We start from the raw sequence: 20,831 nt of genomic DNA on the forward strand, positions 1-20,831 counted from the left end.
CGTGTGCCCAAGGTGGTCCTGCAAGTAAAAGCTTCCCCCGTTTTCCTGCTGTATATAGGTCTACTCTTAAGTGCTCTTGCTAAATCAGGGATAGACAATTTGATTGATTGATTATATTTATATGCCACCCTTCTCCCTAAGGACTCAGGGCGGCTCACAACAATAAAAACTAAAAAAGAACATGAAAATACAAAATTTAAAAAAGAATTAAACAGTAGATATGTTCAATACATAGTAATTTAACCCCATAAAACCAAATTTTTTATTTATTTTAATTCCATTTATATCCCGCCCTTCTCCGAAGACTCAGGGCGGCTTACAAGCTTAGCAGTAATTTAAAATTTAAATTAAGTAATTTAAAACCATAGTCAGTCCAGGCCCGATTGTTGGACTTCAGTTCCCAGAATTCCTCATCAAACGTGGTTGGCTCAGGAATTAATAAAGAGTTGAAAGGGACCTTGGAGGTCTTCTAGACCCTACGCACCATTTCAAGAAAATGATTGTCTAATCTAAAAACCTCCAGCGTTGGAGCACCCACAACTTGGGGCTAATCAATCAGTTCAATATATTATTTTTTTTCCCCCTCACGATTGTCCTGCCTCTCTGGACAATTTCCCAGCAACGTTTAATGATATCCCAATCAAAACCATTAGAGCAGGAGTCTCCAAACTTGGCCGCTTTAAAAGACTGGTGGACTTCAACTCCCAGAATTCCCCAGCAAGCCATGGGAGTTGAAGCCCACCTGTCTTTAAAGCGGCCAAGTTTGAAGACCGCTGCGTTAGAGAAGGGCTGAGAAGCCAGGCTGCCAAGTCCTGTTCAGCCAAAAGACTTCTGCTTAGCCTGCCTCACAGGGTTGTTGTGATAATTGCTAAGCACATTGATTTGTGCTTTAGCTTGAAAGCGGCCCTGAGTCTTCAGAGAAGGGCGGGATATAAATGGGATTTTTTTAAAAAAAAAGCGGGATGCTTGGAAAACATGAGTAATACATAACTCTTCAATGAATGCATATAAATAAACTTCCTTCCACCCAGGAACGCACACCCCCCTCTCTTTTCCTTGTGGATTCTTCCGGTCAGGGCTTCTTCCTCTTCCACCCCTTTTAAAAATTCATCATGGAACGGTCCAGTTCCTCCTCTCCCCCCCCCCTTGAACAGTCCAGCCTTCCCCCGGATCCTTCCGCATGGAACAATCTGGTCTCCCCCCCCCCACTTTTTCTCATGGAACAGTCCGGCCTACCTCCTCTTTTACACGCCCCCCCCACCCCCGGGTTTCGCCTTTCCCCCCTTCGCCCTTCCTTTGCCAAAGGCTAACATTCGACCCGCCCAAGCCACGTGTCAAGCTTTGAATGACCTATCGCCTGCCCCGCCTCCTATATTTGTTAACTCCTCTTCCGGCTGACTTCCGGCAAGCGGTGACGTTCCTCGCCTAATCCGATTGGCCGAAGGCATGACGTACCCTCCAGGGAAGGCAGGGTCACGTCCCATCGCCTCACAGGACGAAGGCCAATCAGCTTGGGACGTTGCTAAAGGCGAGAGCCGATTGGATATCCTTCTTCCTGACACTTTCTGCTCTGGCCATTCGGACTGCCCGGCGACTCTTGTCGGACCCAATCAGAACTCGGAAGAAGGGGAGGAGGCGGGCCAAGCCCTGGGAGGAGGACGTGAAGTTTCGTTGCCGCCGCCGCCGCCATTTTGTGCTGAGGGCTGTTGCTGAGGTTTGTGAGGGGCTGGGCCCGGCCGGGCGGGTGGAAGAAGCGGGCGGTGGGGGAAGATGCGGGGTGGCGGGACTGAGCTTTGCGGGGGCCCGCATGCAAAACTGAGGCCTTGGCCTTCTGCCTCGACTAATAAGAGTATTTTCTGATGCTGATATTGAGGGCATAAACACGCCCACAGCCATACACTGTACCACAGACCTACGCAATCGTGGCCTCTGCTTGGACAAAGTTCTGCTAGTATATTACACACATACATATATGTATAGAATAGCATAGAATAGAGCTGGAAGGGACCTTGGAGGTCATCTAGTCCAGCCCCTTGCTCAAGCAGAACTTATATACATATACATACATGCATACACACACACACACATACATTCATGCACACATACAGCACACACAGAATGACATAAGCCTTTCGGTAATAATATTCTTTAGCTACAGGATGCGTGTGTGTGTTTGAATGTGTGTATGTACACACACACAGATTTGGGAGTGCGTATGTGTAATAGTCTCACAAGGCGGGGCCTAAGTGTTTTCATAGTTTGTGAAATTAATATGTGTGTGTTCTGTCCACGCACGTGTGCAACTGTATGATGCACACAAAGCCGTAGGTCGTGGGCCTGTGACTTACAGTAATAAAAGTATGATTGTTTGTATTTCATTTTTAATTCGTTCATCAAACACCTGTGCAGGTTGTCTTGGCGTAGCAGCCCTTCATGTAGTGACTGTTTGAAGTGACGGCACTGGAAAAGTGAGTTAAAACCAGTCCTCGGACTTACAACTGTTGCCGCAACCCCAGGGTCATGGGGTCAAAATTTGGGTACCTGGCAATCAGCATCTATTTATTTTATGAGGGTTTCATCCTCCTGAGGTCATGTGATCGCCGTTTGCCATCTTGCCAGCCAACGTCTGACAAGCAAACTCAGCGAGGGTAATCAGATTCATTTAACAACTGCACGCTTCACTTAACAACTGGAGTGATTCATCTAAGACTCTGGCAAAAAAAATTATAAATTGTAAAATCGGGTGCAACTCAACTTCCTTGCTTGCCAACCGAACTTCTAGTCCGGTTGAGGATTACTATAGCTTACCCATCTCACAACTGAGTGGCTCATTACATCTTGATAACGAAATAAAAACAAATGTACAGGACCACAGTTGAGCCCAAAATTTCCACTGCTAATTGAGACGGTTGTTAAGTGAGTCATCTGCCCCGTTTTACAACTTTTCTTGCCACGGTTGCTAAGTCAATCGCTGCAGTTAGTGACATGGTTGTTAAGTGAATCTGGCTTCCCCCTTGACTTGGCTTGTCAGAAGGTTGCAAAAGGACCCAGATTGTTGGGGGCAATAAGCTGACTTTGTAAAAATGCCGCTTTGGGGGGGGGGGGGCGAAAGCCCTAATAAGCAGGCATATACATAGAATGAAGGCTATTGCTAAGCACATTGATTTGTGCTTCTTAGATTGTAAGCCGCTGCAATTTGGGGTAAGTCTGAAAACTTGTCGTAAGTCACATTTTTCAGTGCCGCTGTAACTTAGAACGGTCACTAAATGAATTTTTGTAAGTCGAAGACTACCTGGTATTTTCTTGGTATCTCTGCTGTGTATTCATAAGCCTTCTGGGCGATTTAGGATTCTGTGAGTTGGGGGTGGGGGCACGAAGGGAGGCTCAGCTAATCTCAATGTATATCCATGGTTGTACTTTGACAATAAAGGTTCATTCATTCATTCTGATGGCGTAATGTACTAACTCAAGAGGTGCCTTCTTCCAGATAGTAGATTTTTAAGACCGGGGTGGGGGGGGGCAGCTTCTGGGGAAAGAGTTAGGATCACCTAAAGTCAAGGCTTAAAGAGGCTAACGAGATTCTCTGAGCAAACTTAATTGTCTTTGATCAATATGATTTATTGGGCTTCCCCTCCCCCCACTGCTGAATTGCCTCATGCTGTCTGGTTCCAGCTGTTCAGAGCCAACTAAACGCTTCTTCCTTTTGCTCCCCTGCTCAGCTCTAGCCACCATGGTGAAGCTTTTTATCGGCAACCTTCCTCGGGAAGCCACCGAGCAGGAGATCCGCTCCCTTTTCGAGCAGTACGGCCGAGTCCTGGAGTGTGACATCATCAAGAATTATGGGTTTGTGCACATTGAGGACAAGACGGCAGCCGAGGACGCCATCCGCAACCTGCACCACTACAAGCTGCACGGCGTCTGCATCAACGTCGAAGCCAGCAAGAACAAGAGCAAAGCTTCCACCAAGCTGCACGTGGGCAACATCAGCCCCACCTGCACGAACCTGGAGCTGCGGACCAAGTTTGAGGAATACGGCCCCGTGCTTGAATGCGATATCGTGAAAGATTATGCCTTTGTGCACATGGAAAGAGCTGAGGATGCCGTTGAGGCCATCAGAGGCCTAGACAACACAGAATTCCAAGGTGGGAAGTGGGGCTAGGGTGGGCGTGGAAGCTGGAAGCCAAAGGTTTTCCCCATTCTGGGTTTCCTCCCCAGAGGAGGTTATTTCCAGAGCTTCCAAGTGTCGGGGGGGGGCACAGCTGGTAATGTTGCTCACTAGTTCACTTCCAGGGACGCGGTGGCTCAGTGGGTTAGGACGCTGAGCTTGTCGATCAGAAGGTCGGCAGTTTGGCAGGTCGAATCCTGAGTGCCACATAACAGAGTGAGCACCCGTTACTCGTCCCAGCTTCTGCCAACCTAGCAGTTCGAAGGCACGTAAAAATGCAAGTAGAAAAATAGGGAACACTCCGGTGGGAAGGTAACAGCGTTCCGTGCGCCTTTGGCGGCTAGTCATGCCGGCCACATGACCATGGAGATGTCCTCAGACAAACGCTGGCTCTTCGGCTTTGAAACAGAGATGAGCACCGGCTGCTAGAGTTGGAAACGACTAGCACGCATGTGCGGGGGAACCTTTACCTTTACCTTAGTTCACTTGCATCCTTGAGTTGCATCTCTGATGCCAACTATGGGTAGTCCTTGACTTACAAGAGTTGGTTTTAGGGACCGTTCAAAGTTATACAACGGTCCTGGAAAAAGTGACACGATCATTGCAGCATCCCCAGGGTCGTGTGATCCAAATTCAGATAGACTTAGACTTACAGCCCTCTCTTAAAGTTTACGGAGTCAGCCTATTGCCCCCAACAATCTGGGTCCTCATTTTACCAAGGAAGGAAGATAGCAATGACCCTCAGATTATAAATCTCTTCACCGTGCTTTACAGCCCCTCTCTAAGCGGTTTACAGAGTCAGCCTGTTGCCCCCAACAATCGGGGGTCCTCATTTTACCCACCTCGGAAGGACGGAAGGCTGAGTCGACCTTGAGCCGTGAGAATCGGAACTGCTGGCAGTCACTTTTTGGGACTTTCTGAGAAGCCAAGTCAGCAGGGAAGCCAGATTAATAAGTGAGATTAATAATCGTTCTCATTTAACAACCGGTGTTTACTAACTTGACAGCTGCAGTGATTCACTTAATAGCTGTGGCGAGGCAGGTTGTAAAATGGGGCAAAATTCTCTTAACAAAGGTCTCACTTTGCGACCAAAAAATTTGGGTTCCATTTGTAAGTCGAGAACTGCCCGTATTTGGTTGCGAGGTGGATGGAATGTACGTGCAGTTTTTGTACTTCAGCAAAGATGTGACTTGCTGCTTGCTAGAAAGGAGATACAGTTTCGTCCCAGTTTAGGATTGCTCTTTATGAAAACCAAGGCCAGGAATAATTTTGTATGAGAATTTGGAGGCCCATGAGATTAATAATCGTTCTCTTTACTAATATCCTTTCTGTTCACTGAATACTTAACAGAACGCCATTAAGATAAGGCAGTTGAAGCCACCATAGATGATACAGATGCTATAAGAATATCACCGAATGCAGCAAATATATTAGAACAAGACTATTAAAATTCCAAGGCTTTCCAGCTTTGCAGGTTATCCACCTTGTTCCCCTACTTCACTAGGGCGGAAAGGAGAAACGACATCTTTATTATCCTTGGTTGGTTGGTTTTTTTTAAAGGTTATTAGAACAAATAACACCGTAAGAGTTCTCTCTCTGTATTTAGACCTTCAGTTGATTAATTGATAAAAAAAATACGCAGCGGGGTTGATTGAAAGTTGTTTCGATTGGTGGTTTGGCTTCACGCGATGCTTGGCCTTGGTGCGTTTGAAGCAAGAGTTTTATCGGATAAACCAGGGGTAGGCGACCTTGGCTTGGCTGGCTCAGGAATTCTGGGAATTGAAGTCCACGAGTCATAAAAGAGCCAAGGTTGCCTACCCCTGGAATAGTTGGCTGGACTTGTGCAGGATGCCAAGGTGTCTTAAAGCAGTACAGAGTGACGAGGTTCAGACAGCCGACTATAAGCCAAGCCTAACGTCAAGCCCAGGAAATCCGGAGTCCAGGCAGTTCACTTGAAAATACAGGTTTTATTGCACGCTAAAAGCTCTGTACAAGAATCGGAGCTACTAACGATCAAAGCAAATTGGCGGTAGATAAAAAGAGTCAACAGCATTCAAAGTGGCCTGGGCACGAAGGGATTCGGGAAATGTTTGCCCCCTCCCTCGGGCTCAGCCTGGTCATTCCTACACCAGACCACATCCTGGCTTAGAAACGTGGGCAGTTGGCTGGTGACCTATGGAACTGTATCCATCAGTTTTTCAAGGGCCACTTCTGACAGAGGATTGAATCTTGATCTCCTAGTCGCCTTCTCCTGTCTTCCCTACTCCCATTTCCTGCCTGTTCATTAATAAATGTGTCAAAAGGCTTCCATGCCTCTTCTTTTTCCCAAAGGCCTTTCTACTCCCCTGTAGTCAACGTTCTCCAGCCTTTGTCTCCCTCTTGCTTTCCGATTGACCATCCGCCTTCCTATAATTTGGTGCTTTCTTGCCTCCTTCTCGCTGACGGTAGCAACCTGTTTCCTATTGCCCTGCGTTAGATTTTCAACTCAGCTTTGCTTTTTTTGTTGTTTCTGTCTCAGAAGTCGCAGAATTGAAACCCCTTGGTGCCCAGGTTGTTCACCGCTAAGGTTGAGCACTCTTAACAGAGTTGGGGGCGAGCCGTTAAAAATCTGCAAGAGAGGCTAGTGCAAATGCATTCAAACAAACCAAACTTTGGCTGTATTGTAGGAGAAATCCCTCATTCCCCCCCCCGCCTCTGATAACGTTTAATCGAGGCGGTATTGGTAGGCGACACATAGTGGCAACTTGTTAATGTTTTCTACTGGTTAGCAGAAATGTAATTTTTCCAAGGCTTTTTGCCCTTTCATTTTCTTTTCACTTCCCTGGAGGAGTCTTGAGTAGTCTTGAGTATAGTTTGATGAGAGTGTGGTCAGGAGAGGGATTGGTGGCAGTCTAGAAATGGGCTGGAGGCTGGTTCGTTGGACATGATTTTGCAAAGTATAATTTATATAAATATATAAATATATATATATTGGCGCAGTGGCCTAGAGGTGAAGACGCTCGCATCCCACTCGGAAGGTTGAGAGTTCAATCCTAGGCAGCGACAAGACGCAAAGAGAAATTATCTGCTGCGAAGTCCGCATAGGTGTCAGGAAGGGGATCCAGCCAGTAAATGCTCAGCTCCATTCCACTCCGATAAAAGGGATTATAGGGTCACAGAAAGAAAAAGAAAAAGGCCACCCAACTAAAAACTCCCTTTTTATGACCCTGTAATTGAGCTAAAACCGACAATTAAAAACATCCTCAAAGCAATAAGAATAAAAACATAGCATACAGGTAGTCCTCAACTTACAACTATTCGCTTAGTTTTAACTGTGACACTGAAAAAAAAAGTTACAACCGGTCTTTGCGCTTAGGACCATTGCAGCATCCCCAAGTCACGTGATCATAGTTCATACGGTTGGCAACGTATTTACAACGGTAGCAGCACCCTGGTGTCATACGTGACCTTCCCAGGCAGGTTCCCACGAGCAAAGTCAATGGGGAGAGCTAGATTTGCTTAACAACCTCATGATTCATTTCACAACTGCAGCAATTTGCTTAATGTATGTGTGTGTGTGTGGGGGGGGGAAAACGGTCATAAAATCAGGAGTAACTCATTTAACAACTGACTTGCCTAGCAATGGAAATTAGGGTCCCGACTGTGGTCATAAATCTCGGACTACCTGTATCCGGTGGTGGAATTCAAATACCTGAACAACCGGTTCTCTTATTCGACGCAGGCCTGGGCCTCCGAGGCCTAGAATGGACTTCCGGAAGTGGCGTGTACTCACTTCCAGTGGGCCATTCTAGGCCTGGGATGCCTCCTCCAGGGCCTAGACTGGACTTCTGAAAGCCAGCAAAATGTAGCTACTGGTTCTGCTGAACCGGTGCGAACCGGCTGAATCCCACCACAGCCTGTATCTTTAGTGGAAAGTTGTCTTTGTGGAGGGAAAAGGCCTGGATTGCAAAGTGTTGAGGTGGCAGTATGCTTTGAAGTATAATGTTGTCTGAAACGGCATAGGGTTCCCTGCTTGAGCTGGAGGTTGGACTGGAAGACCTCCAAGGTCCCTTCAAGCTCTGTTACTCTGTTATGATGAGTTAAGGATTTGAACAAATAAGGGAAACGCTTCCTTGGTCTAGCTAGTGCATTAACAATATGTATCTTTCTGCTAACAGCATTTTACGAAGTCCCACTGATGTGTGCCAGCCCATTATCAAATACAGGTAGTCCTCGGTTTACAGCGGTTCGTTTAGAGACCGTTCAAAGTTACAACAGCATTGACAAAAGTGACCTGTGACCTCCCCTTGGGTCACGTGACCAAAATTCAGAGGCTTGGGAACTGACTCACGCTTATGACCGCTGGAAGACTCCCAGGGTCACGTGATCGCCTTTTGCAACCCTCTGACAAGCAAAGTCAACGGGAAAACCCGATTCACTCAGCAACCGTGTTACTAATTGAACAACTGCGGCGATTCACTTAATGGCCCTGGCAAGAGAGATCGTAAAATGGGGCAGAATTCACTTAAACGTTTCACTTAGCAGCGGAAATTTGGGGCTCAATTGTGGCCGTACGTCGAGGACTACCTGTATACACTGTTGTTGAATTTCTATCAGGATTAAGGAAAGCTTTTAGAGATCCGGGGAAGACTCTTGATTCTCTAGGTGTCAGAAAGAGATGGAGAAAGTGATATGAGTGGCATTTGCTTTTTCTGTCTTTCCTCGGTTTCCGATTGCAATGGATGAAGAACGCACAGGGCACTGGCAGGAACCTGGACTGGTGCTGCGCTGTAGGTCCATCCCGCAGCGGCACTAACGCTGCAAAACCCCTTCCACAGAATAAACGAAAGGTGTCTGAATCCTTCCACATCAGCTCTTGTCTGCCGCAAGCGAGATCAGGGCACAGCCATGCCTGCCGAGGCGTAAAACCGGAGGAGGAAGGAAGGAAGAACAGATCCACTCACAGTGTTTGTGGGAAATAAACCTCACAACGGTTTAGCTGAAGTATAAGAATCGTCAACTTCAAAATTCAGCAATTCTGATTGTTTGGGAGTTCCTAGAAAACACGGGAGGCTGTACCATTTCTCCCCCCCCCCCAGGTGTCTCGGAAGTAAATCACATTTCACATTTTGTTTCCACAAGGTTCTCGGTTTTCGATTTGTAATCTCTTAGCTGCTTCGCGGGCCTGCCAAGACATTTCCGAGCCTTTAGCGGCCAGCATCAAATTGGGGAGGCGAATTAAAACATGTACCCCTAAAGAGGGTAGAATGGCTCTCGCTCTCGCTGCCAAAACGCTTCATTTGGTTGCTCCAAAGCAGAAGAGGCAACGGGTCCCGTGAGCAGCTTCCCTCTGACCCGGGTTATATCCTGGTTTGTTACTTTGGTTTGGTTTTGGTTTTTTCTTTTTATAAAAATAATTTTGAGCTGCTGTGCTTTTGCTTTGAATTGTCTTAACCAATCTTTATAGCTGCCGTTCTTGCGTCTGTTTCTTCAAGGCAAACGAATGCGCGTGCAGTTATCCACCAGCCGGCTCAGAACTGCGCCCGGGATGGGAGACAAGAGTGGATGCTACCGGTGTGGGAAGGAAGGTCACTGGTCTAAAGAGTGCCCAGTTGACCGCACGGGTCAAGTGCCCGAGTTGACCGAACCTTATAGCGAGCAATACGGAATGGTGCGCACCCCCTACCCTACAGGCTATGGGGACGCCATGTATTACGATGACCCCTATGGAATGGTGGATTACTATAAACGGTATCGCGCGAGAAACGCTGCGGCTTATGGGGCTTCTGCATACGACACTTATGCGGAGCACACCATGGCCCAGTACTCCCAGTACGCCCAGTACTCGCAAGCCACGGCCATGGCCAATCGCCTCTCGACCAGCTTAGAACCCTACGAGAGGCCCCTGCTGCCAGCCTCGGGAACTGCAGCCGCGGTGGCCGTCGCTGCTGTGGCCGCGACGTCCTCCTTTTACACCCGGGATAGAAGCCCTCTGCGTCGCTCGGCCGCTGCGGCTTCCACCGCTGGAGACGTGTACGGATACGAGCGCGTTCAGCTGTCTCCCGTCCCGCGATCCTCCCTCTACGATGTCCAGCGTTTCGGGCGGGATGCAGGCGCGGACAGGTTGCGATACTCCGCGTATTGAGTCTCGAGGTGAGAGCGTTTTTTTCATGAGTAGCTTGGAGGAGGAGGGGGAATGCCACATATCGGTGTTGCTGGTGAGACCGGGGAGGGGGGGAAAGCGGGGGGGAGGAAACAGGCCTGCAGCTGGGTGGGTGTCCAGAGGATACCTCTTGGTATCCGCACCTCTTAAGCCGCAGCAGCCGAGGAACCGGCCCGAAATGATACCAAGAGAGAAAAAGACAGGCCGCCATAGACCGGGGTAAAACTCGCCAATTCGGAACATGGCATTCTGGAGAGTGCTAAACCTGGCACCCGCAGTCCTTTCCAGAAGTAAGCCTTCTAAACTGAAAGTGTATTCTAGAGCATCCCGGAGATAATTTGGCCTCCCAAACCTACACGCCATGTCCAGGAAATCTCAGGATTACTTCTGGTAATACGGATTGATTTCTAGGAAGCACCCCAGCTCATGGCTATTTCCGAGTTCCCCGGAATATTGGTTCCCAAGTGAGTTTTGTTCCTCCTCACTCACGTGCTTTGTTAGTCAGACTCAGGGTTGTCTTGTCCGAAAAACCGTGGGTTCCACTGTTCTGATTCCAAAAATCCTGGCTAAGCTTGCCCCGTTGTTGTTTTTCTCCTTCCTCCTCTCCTTCCTCTTCTGTTCCCATTGCCCCTTACATTGCATTCTGCTCCCAGGACTGTGGGTGCCTCGTTCTTCCCTCCTTGCCTCTATATCCCACTGTGCACCACGAAACCTGAAGATTAGGAGGCAGCGGCCACACCCTGCTGCCGATCGTAGGTGGAGCAGCTTTTCACTCAAAAGCTGTTTGGGAATTGGAAGAGCCAGCTTTGATTACAGGAGATGCTCCAGGGTGTAGTCTCTGAGCCCCACCCCGAGTTTGAAAGAGGTTCCACTTTGACTTTCTCGGTGGCCCTTCAGAAAATGCCTGCCAATTTGGGGAGAGTTTCCATCCAGAGAAGAATGCACATTTGGCACTCTTGTTACCTGAATCCAAATCAGTAAACCCAGACCTTTTTTCTTTCACCAGTGGCTGAACCAGGTGCTTTAACGAGCAGAAGCGCCATTCGCATCCGTGGAATTCTATTTGTGGACCTCTTCGTTTCGCCACTGTGGCTTCATAGTTGCTAGCACCGGTTCCCTCTGCAAATGTGCCTTAATTAATTCTTAAGAATTCATGGATGCTTGCGGGCCCCAGCACAGATTCTGCTGGAGTAATTCCTTTCCTTCACGATGCTGTGATTGCTGTGTTTTTGTCCTATCATTAAACCTGTGATTTATTTTCACTGGGTGACACACACCCCCTCCTGAAAGATAATATTCCTTTCTTTTTTTTCCCCAAATGGTTCTTAATTTCTGTTCCATTCTTTAAAAAAGAAAAGAAATAGAAAAACGTTCTAGTTATTCTCGCTCCTCGAAATTCTCAGCTGCACTTTCTTCCGGTTGTTGGGTGGCTTTTCACATCCGAGGCAACCGGATCGATTTTTAGGAATTCTTCATATGACCAAGCGACAGATGTATGATACCGTTTATTTGCAGTCCTTTCCCAACCCTTCCAAAGAATAAATTCCTTTCCCTGCAGCGTTTAAAATATTTTCACGGGCTTTTCTGTCACTGTGCCCCCGAGGAGAGCCACCAGTATGTTGACGTTCCTCTGAAAATTTAAATTCTGTGCGCTGTGAGGTTGGGGAAAGGTGAGTAGCCAGTGTTGAATTTCCCACTGGCTCCTTTCGACCTGCCGCTAAGAGGAATGATCTAGGTCTTGTGGCGGTGGTGCATCTTTGACGAAAAGTTAAGTTCAGCCAGAATTGCAGGTAGTCCTCAATTTACAACCATTCATTTCACGACCGTGCAGAGTTGCAACAGCACTGGGGGGAAAAAAGGGGACCGATTGCCAGTTTTCACACTTAACGACCGTTGCACTCTTTCCCCCACGGTCACATGGTCAAACCTGGGGTGCTTGGCAACCACGTGTACTTAGGATGGTTGTGACCTCCTGGGATTGTCCTTTGTGACTTTCCTAGTCAATGGGGAAACCAGACTCATTTTGACGCTTGCACGTTTAACAGCTGTAGTGATTCACCAGACAGCCAGGTCGTAAAATGGAGGTCTGACTCCCTTAGCAACTGCCTAGCTTAGCCGGCGAAAGGTTGGGCTGAACTGTGGTTGTAATTCGAGGACTACCAGTAATCCAGCCTTCACAGGGACGGCCGCTCACAAAGGAGGATCCACCGTGTTCCAAGTACCACGGCCCAGGTTCCCCATGTTCTCAGTTAAAAGGATCAGGCAGACGACAGGCCGGCCTTTCTCGACCACCGGACATCGGAAAACTGCTGCCAACCTGGCAAAATAGACTCTAGCCATCTGACCAAACGGATCTCGGCCTTAGATCTGTTCCCGAGGGTCAACTGGTGGCCGCCATCATCAACTTTGCGGAAGACCCCTAGAAGCCTCTAATAGCAGGAGAGGACACTGGCACGCTGAGGCTTGTCTAGGAAAACGGGGGGGGGGGATAAAACTCTTTAATGTCTCGTTTTGAAACAAATGTTTTCTTTTAAGCTTGAAAGTGAGATCTGCCTGTCTTGCCCCCTCTTCCTCCTCAAGATGATCCGTAGCCCAAGGAGGAGGAGATCCTTCCAAAAATGGGTACCAAAAAAGCGGTTAATATTCTGACAATCTCTTTTTTTGGGGGGGGTCTTTCCTCCCAATCAAATGCACTTCCCCCTTCTTCACGCCTGAATTAATGCTCTAAGGCCGGGATCTCCAACCTTGGCCACTGCCTGGGGAATTCTGAAATTCAGTTGGAAGTCCACGAGTCCGAAAATGGTTGGAGGCCACCCCTGCTCTAAGGGACGTGGGTGGGGCTCAGCCACGCAAGTGCCGGTTTCTCTAGCTCCCCACCCCACCCCACCCCACCCTCAGCGCCGAGCCTGCAAAATGAACTGTGTCTTTTATTTTTCAGGTAGGCTATTTGAGGGCTGGACATCGGGCTCCTGTGGCGCGTTCACGTCAAAAGCTATGCCAGGCTTCACGATGGGTCGATTTTGTGTTTTAGCATGCTCTCACTAATGGACATTTCTGTGTCTCTGCGAAGCTTAGTGACAGCTAACAGTCCCTCTTCTCTCTCTCTCTCTGTCTCTCTCTTTTTTTTAATTAAAAAAAATGAAGCACCACAAAAAAAATAATACCCCCCCTCCTCCCAAGCATTATCGGAAAGAGGCTCTAGGAATTGGGGAGAGGAGGCTGTTGGGTGACTGGCCTTGTGCCCTTTGCTTGGGTCGAGCGCTGTCTAAGCTTGGACTTTCAGCCCAGAGGGACCCCCTGCCCAGAATAAACCAGAGACATCATCCTACGTGGCCTTCCAAGGCTAGCTTTGGGCCAGTACGTTTCGCTCCAGTCTGATTTGGCAATTTCTCCTCCCCTGTGTAGGCTTGATTTTGGAACTAAATAATCTAGCTGATCCACTTCTCTCCTTTTTTTATTATTATTATTATTTTGTATTACGAGAAGATATTGTCATATTTGGTAGCTGCCTTGCGTTTGGACTGTAGAAAGCTTTCCTTTCGCTATGGATATTATTAACCTGTGACTTTTTTTTTTTGTTCTTTCGAAGTTGATATTTCTCTCCCTTTTCTCCCCCTCTTCTCCAAATAAAATAAAATAATAAAAAAAAAATTGTAACGGATCCTTGAAAGTGTCTCCATTGTGCGATTTGGATTTGAAAGGACGAGCTCGCCTGCGGTCAAAGACTCTCTCCCTTTACAGTTTTGCCTGGTTGCAGAATGCCAAAAGGTTATTTCAGACTGCACAAACTAGAATGATTTTGAGCTCTTGCTGCTGGTTTGCCCCTCAGCTTCTGGACACGTGAAGATTTCTCTAAAATGTCTTATTAAGTTTAAGTTTATTGAATTTATATACCGCCCTTTTCCCCGTAGGACTCAGGGCGGTTTACAAGGTATTTAAAAACGTCAATACAATACAAAAGTTAAAAACAATTAAAAATAATTAAATTTGATCCCTGGAAAATATAAAACCCCAATTAAAAACTCCCCAAGGAAAGTCAGCTTAGCTTCAGTCATTTGGGGAGTTGGAAGTCCATTCCTCTTAAAGTTGCCAAGGCATTAGGAATATTTGCTGTCTTGAGATACTTATAAAATTGATAAAGGTGGGCTATTAAATAAATGCACTGAGCACTCCCTGGGTTTAGGCAACAGACCACCAGCTAACCAAAGTTAACCACTGATCGCAGGTAACTTGCAAACGCAACTACCGTGTCTTGAACTGACTCGATTCAGTGGTAGGACAAACCCACTGCATACCAAAAGGGAGACAGGACAATGTGGATAGAGGAATAAAAACAAGGATACGGGACGGTGGCCCACCCAACCCAATATCTGTAAGCCATATCTACCATTGGCACCGCGTAAAAATGCGGCCACTGCTTTAAAACCATGAGAACCAGAAACATGTTTTTAATGAAAGAATATACGTCTCAGCAAATTTACAAATTATATTGGCAAGGAAAGGAAAGCTCGCAAGCACCTGACTGCCGTTTTGCTACTCAAGTATATTTTGCTTTATCTCCAGCTACCGTCTAGCCTGCATATCTCCACCTCATCCTTGAACTTAAGGAAAAGCTCATTTCACTTTTCCATCAAAGGGATCTTAACTGAAAGCTGACACTGCCTCCTTTGTTCTCAGCCTGCTAAACTCGGGATGTCTGTGTGTGTTTGGGGAGGGGGGGAGAGACAAAATAACGGAGGGAGGAATCTGGACGCAGGTGCGGAAGAGTTGTCTTGAGTGTGTTTCCAAGGCACCAGACGGCAAAGCCAATCTAAAAAAGAGGGGAAAGTTTCCTCCAGCTCCTCCTCTGGACCGCATTCCTCAAAACTGTGGCCCGACGCTCCTGCTGCAGCCAATATAGCATCTCCACTATGTCCCTCTCCATTTTATCTTGGTACGGGCGACCCTTGAAAGTCACCGTATCGTTGAAGGCATCTTGGATGTGTTTCAGAATCATTCGGAGTTCGAAGTTGTACTGGTCCAACTCGGAGCGCAACTGTCTCCTGACGTTCGTCTCTTGCATCCTCATGGCGAAGGAGCCTTTCTCCTTGCTGACCAGGCGGTTAGGATCGGAAGCAGTCTGCTCAAACTCCTCTATTTCAGCCAGCAGGAGCTCTCGATCCTGGATAAACTGGGCCGCTATTTCCCAAGAATTCAGCATGTCCGGAAGCAGTAAATAATACTGGTTGGAGCTGTACTTAATGGCCATATCTAGCCTTTCCTGTTCAGAGAAGTGAAGGACGGTCCATAGTCTTGCCAGTCTCCTCTGTAGGACGTTGAGGTCTTCAAACCTATGGTCACAAGTAGGGAAATTTCCCAGGCCCTCCAACCAGGTGGTGCTGACGTTCCATAACCCCGTGTGGAAGAGTTCTTTCTGAGACTGAAGCTCCGCTCCTCTTAGCTGCTTCCTCTTCACTTGCTGTTTCTTCACTTCGTGCTCGGTTAACACAGCATGCACCTCTTTTTCTTTCCCTTCTTTATCTTCTTCCTCAGGGTTGTACAAATGAAATATGACGGGCAAATAGTCAGCAGTGTTGTTACTGATGTATTTCAAGTACTCATCAATGTTAAACGTGGCTTTCCACCATTTGAGCCAAGATACGTATTCTTTGGAAGCTAACTTCTTGGATAGATTTGGGGCCTGGGGTACCTCCACCTCTTCCTCTGGAACGAATGGGCCAGCTGGGAGAATTTGACTCAGCTCTGTATTAACTATCTGCTCGCTTTTCTTCTTACTCAGCGTGGAGGAAGCAAAGCAGGACTGACGAGGCAGGGTAACTGCAGGAGACTCTATCAAAGGTCCTTGGTCAAACTTCAAGTGCTCTTTAGGAATAGTGTCCATCAGTTGCTTGTAGATCTCCTGGACTTCTTCTCCAGTGGAAAGATTTGCGTCCAGTAACTTCACGGTAGCAGGACTGATCTCGCCCAGGAGGTGATTGTAGATCGGTAAAGACCTGTCCATAGTCACATTTTCTAAATAGTGTCTTTCAGACACCTGCAGGTCAGCTGTCTTCACCACCATCCTGTCATGGATTCTGACATTTACCGTCGTCGCCTGAGGATGAGAGGCTGGGGCCGCGATGATGGTGTTTCTCCGCTGCCTCTCAAAACGCTCTTCCTCGCGTAGGGACAGGAGCGTTCTCTGCAAGTGCAGCTGGCGAGTCTCACTGGCTTTGCTCCACATCACAGCTTTAATGAGGGGAGGGAGATCTAAGTCGTCTTGCTCGCCTTTCCACTGACTCTTTTCCAAGAAGGAACCCCGGACCAGCCTTTGAAGGTCTTCAGCCAAGAACGCTGGACCCTTAATTTCGTCATCTTCGGGGTATTCAGGACAGCGACAAAGCAGAGCAGGGCTGGTCTTGCGAGGGATCAAACCTATGCCAAGTTCATCGGCTAAAAGCTTCCCCACCCTCATATTGGGCAGAGAGTGGCACTTGTGAAGGACGGGAGTCATCGGGCTAACCCGAGGCGTAGACCAGTTGCGGGAGGCACTGCGGGGAGAAGGGGTGGTGACGGCAGCACCGGTCATTTGCTGCCGGAAGTCCATTTTCCTAGCAGGGGGCAGATTCAGCTTCCTTATTTTGCTCAGGTCCAGCAAGGGTAACTCCTCCAACTCTTTCACATCCTGGAGGATCTTTTCCTTCTCCGTCAACGTCCGGGGCCGGATGTATCGGATGAAGTAAGAGACGGTGATGCCCAAGCGGTTGCCCAGGGAATGGGTGGTCATGGGGCCAAAGGGGCTGGAGAAGCTGGTGGGCGACTCAGCCGGGCGGTCCGCCAGTCTCTTCATCTCCCACGCCAGGCGGTGCCGCACCGCCGGCACGTTGAGGAACTTGGAGCAGTCCAGGGCCAGCTGAGCCGAGAAGCGGATGAGGTTGGCGCAGTCAGTGAAGACGCCCCGCAGCCGGCAGCACTCCATGAGGCCCAAGTAGTGGCGGAAGAGATGCTGGGAGACCAGGCCCAGGTAGCTCAGGAGGTGCTGGTACAGCTCCCGGTTGGCCTCGGGGCTGAAGGCCGGGTCGTGCAGCAGGTGCTGGAGGTCCTTGTGAGCTTGCTTGACCTCGGTCAGGATGATGTCCCGGAAGGCCCGCCGGTGTTGAGAACGGGCCTGGGCCTCCTGAGGCCCGGGCTCCAGCCGGGCCTTCACCAGCTGCATCAAGGCCGAGAGCGAGATGGGCACCGACAGCTCCTCCTGCTCTGGCGGGCCCAGCGAGGAGCCGGACAAGCAAGGCTTGAGCCGGGAGAAAGTGGTGGGGAAGAGCGAGAGAGGCGTCAGGATGCGCTGGTACTGCTCGTACAGCCGGTGCGTCCACCGACTCGTGTCCTCCAGCGGGTACAGCGGCCGCCCGGGAGGCGACGAACTCGAGGCCATGGCGGCCCAAACCGCCTCTACAGGCCCGCTTTCGGCGTCGCCTTGGCAACCGAGCGGCGCAGCGCCCGTCGCGGTCCGGCCGGGATGCTGAAGCCGCGGCGTCCGAGTTCCGCTCTCGCGATTCCCACTGCGCATGCCCGTCTCCACCCTCAAGCAAGCGATTAGAGAGGCCGGCCGCGCCTCGGCCTTCCGGTTGGCGGAGGGCTGTGTCTCCTTCAAAATGGTCCGGGTGGGCCATTTCCTCACACACACACACCCTCTTTCTTCTTTTAAGAAAAGATGGACGGAGCTGCTGAAGGGGGCGGAGGCCTTCGCTGCACGGTGGGGGACCCTCTGCCTTCCTTCTCCGACGCTTGGCGCGTGTCCGAAGAGGTGGAGGGTTAGCAGCTGCACCGGTTGAACTACCTGCCGGGTCATTCTTAGAAATGGCACCCTCGGCGGGGAAGGGCGCTTAGACCGGGTCGGGAGAAGGGGTACAGGTAGCCCTCGACTTACAACGGCTCCTTTAGTGACCGGCATTAGGGGGGAAAAAAAAGTGACCCGGGACCGTTTTTCACACTTAACGACCGTCGCAGCCTCCCCACGGTCACGGGAGCAAAATGCAGAGGCTTAGCGGCTGACTCGCCTTTATGACGGTGGCAGCGTCCCAAGGAGGTCAGGGGATCCCCTTTTGCGACCTCCTGACCAGCAGAGTCAATGGGCAATCTGGGTTCACTTTGCAAGGCGGGATACTAATTTTATTTATTTATTTATTTATTTATTTATTTATTTCTAATTTTATTTATTTATTTATTTATTTATTTATTTATTTATTTTTATTATATTTGTATACCGCCCTTCTCCCGAAGGACTCAGGGCGGTGAACAGGGCACATATAAAATGCAAAATACAAAAGTTAAAAGAGAATTAAATAGGAGCCCGAGCTAAAACAATAAATAATGGTATAAAAAACCCGCAATAAAAACCCCAACGCATCTCCCATCAGGCCAGGCCGGCTTGTTCAAATAAATAGGTCTTCAGATCGCGTCGGAAGGAGCGAAGGTCAGGCGCCGTCCGGAGCTCAACCGGCAACTGATTCCATAGTTCCAGGGCGCCCACAGAGAAGGCCCTCCCACTGGGGGCCACCAGCCGACACTCTCTGACCGGTGGCACCCTGAGGAGGCCCTCTCTGTGGGAACGCACAGGGCGGAGGGAAGTTGATGATCCCTCATTTTAACCACTGCGGTGATTCACTTAAGGGTGGCAAAATAGGGTAAAGTTCGCTTAACAGATGTCTCGCTCCATTGCAGTCATAGGTCGAGGACTACCTGTACACAGCAGGCAGAAGTATGGCCCAGAAGGGGCAAGTGCATGAGAAGAGGCCCGCCCTGGCCTTCCTGAGGAAGCCTCATTTTAGATCAGAATTATGGAATTAGATCAGTATTTGGCAGCTTGAAGATGCGTGAACTTGTCAAGCCCATTCAAGGCGTTTTCTATTTTTCACTGACGGTTTTTCTTGTGTTGCTTTCTCCATCTCTTTATTGTAGCTGGAGTTTGCTGTCCAGATGACTTGTCAAAATTGCGTAGAGGCGGTTCAGAAAACACTGCAAAACGCACCAGGTGAGATGGGCACGCCAAACGTATCAACGTTCTTTTCAAGGGCAGTTTTGTTTTCTTTTCTTTAATCCCACCTTTACGATATTTATAAATATCTCAAAATGCTGAACATATCCAACACGCCTGTTTTCCCCACAACAGGGGTGTCAAAACTAGCCATGTCATGGGGCACGATGTATCGTGGCTTTTTCCACCCATTGTCGACAATGGAGTGGGTGCGGTTTCCCCATGACGCATCTGGCCTGTGGGCCGGCAGTTTGCCCCACAGCAACAACAACCCTGTGAGGTGGGTTTTGCTGAGGGAGAGCGACTGGCTCAAAGACCCAACAGCCAGTTTTGTGTCTAAGGCGAGACTAGAACTCTCCATCTCCTGGTGACTGGCCCAAAGTCACCCAGCTGTTTTGCATACCTAAGGTGGGATTAGAACACCTAGTTGCCTGATTTCTGCCCAATAATTTACTTCCTCACCATTTCACTCACTGAAATTCCATAGATGTCGAAAGAATGCATCAGAAAGTCAACTCAGTTTTCCATCCAGCTCTTTTCTGGCTGATAGGAGGACTCCTGGAATACTCAGCCAATTCCGGGACAGAGCACCAATTTCTGAAGGAAAAAAAACCCTAAATCCATTCATTGTTGGAAGCCTTGGTTTAGATGCAAAATTATTTTCATGAGTTGCTAAATACAGAAATGGCGATGTTGACTTTGGGGCTTTCTCTCCAGGGTGACATAGCCAGCTCTAATGAAATCTAATGAATTTAATGGATTAATTAAATTTATCCAGAGTGCCAGTTTGATCTAGTCCAGGGATAGGCAACCTCGGCTCTTTTAGGTCTCATGGACTTCAACTCCCAGAATTCCTGAGCCAGCTGACTCAGGAATTCTGGGAATTGAAGTCCATGAGTCCTAAAAGAGCCGAGGTTGCCTACCCCTGATCTAGTCATTAAGGCACCATGCTAGAAACCAGGAGATTTGAGTTTTATTCCTGCCGTAGGCATGAAAACCATCTTGGTGACCTTCAGCCAATCCCTCTCTCTCTCTCTGCCCAACCCATCTCACAGAAGTTGCTGTTGTGGGGAAAAATAGGAGGAGGAAGAACGTGTGTCGGATATGTTAACCACCTGGAGTTATTTGTAAAAAATAACAAAGGTGGGATGCGTACACACATATAAACACACACTTTATGCATCCTTACATTAGGTGGCCCAATCTTGGCAACTTTTAAGACGTGTGGACTACAACTCCCAGAATTTCCCAGCCAGCTCCTATGCAACCGGCTGGGAAACTCTGGGAGTTGAAGCCCACGCGTCTTCACGTTGCCAAGACTGGGAAGCCCAGCCCTACATGTTTCTTTCACCCATTTCCTTGCAGGCCTTCGCATAGTCGACATCCAGCTGGATACGCAGACTGTGTTGGTAGAGACAAGTCTTGGTACTGAGGAAGTCCAGAGCCTTTTAGAAAGTACAGGACGCAAAGCCGTGCTGAAAGGAATGGGAAGTAACGTTCCAGGTAAGTCC

The 20,831-nt window shown here is 48.7% G+C and overlaps 3 protein-coding genes across 9 annotated transcripts in view; 2 read left to right on the top strand and 1 right to left on the bottom strand.

Annotated features, from left to right (window-relative positions):
- Window positions 1-1,660: 1,660 nt before the first annotated feature.
- RBM4B (RNA binding motif protein 4B) lies at window positions 1,661-13,968 on the top strand. 7 transcript variants are annotated; one of them, XM_083374445.1, is made up of 4 exons: window positions 1,661-1,714; window positions 3,720-4,142; window positions 9,640-10,297; window positions 11,314-13,968. In XM_083374445.1, exons 2-3 carry the CDS (start codon window positions 3,731-3,733, stop codon window positions 10,287-10,289), a joined length of 1,062 nt encoding a protein of 353 aa, XP_083230571.1. In that variant the 5' UTR covers window positions 1,661-1,714; window positions 3,720-3,730; the 3' UTR covers window positions 10,290-10,297; window positions 11,314-13,968. The 7 variants fall into 7 exon arrangements, with proteins under 7 accessions (XP_083230571.1, XP_083230570.1, XP_083230572.1 ...); XM_083374444.1 differs by lacking the exon at window positions 1,661-1,714 and adding an exon at window positions 2,415-2,468; XM_083374446.1 differs by lacking the exon at window positions 1,661-1,714 and adding an exon at window positions 2,415-2,468 and having other exon boundaries at window positions 13,246-13,968.
- A 1,007-nt stretch (window positions 13,969-14,975) lies between these two features.
- CCDC87 (coiled-coil domain containing 87) lies at window positions 14,976-17,718 on the bottom strand (the record flags this gene model as incomplete). The annotated part of the gene is made up of 1 exon (XM_083374093.1): window positions 14,976-17,718. One exon carries the CDS (start codon window positions 17,716-17,718, stop codon window positions 15,118-15,120), a length of 2,601 nt encoding a protein of 866 aa, XP_083230219.1. The 3' UTR covers window positions 14,976-15,117.
- A 230-nt stretch (window positions 17,719-17,948) lies between these two features.
- CCS (copper chaperone for superoxide dismutase) overlaps window positions 17,949-20,831 on the top strand; it is an 8,516-nt gene continuing 5,633 nt past the window's right edge. Inside the window, 3 exon segments of the mRNA XM_083374805.1 lie at window positions 17,949-18,039; window positions 19,245-19,317; window positions 20,686-20,823. Of these exon segments, the coding sequence (XP_083230931.1) occupies window positions 17,998-18,039; window positions 19,245-19,317; window positions 20,686-20,823 (253 nt within the window). The 5' untranslated portion in view covers window positions 17,949-17,997.

The sequence above is a fragment of the Vipera ursinii genome (assembly GCF_947247035.1).
Source record: "Vipera ursinii genome assembly, chromosome: 15".
Classification (NCBI taxonomy): Eukaryota; Metazoa; Chordata; class Lepidosauria; order Squamata; family Viperidae; genus Vipera; species Vipera ursinii.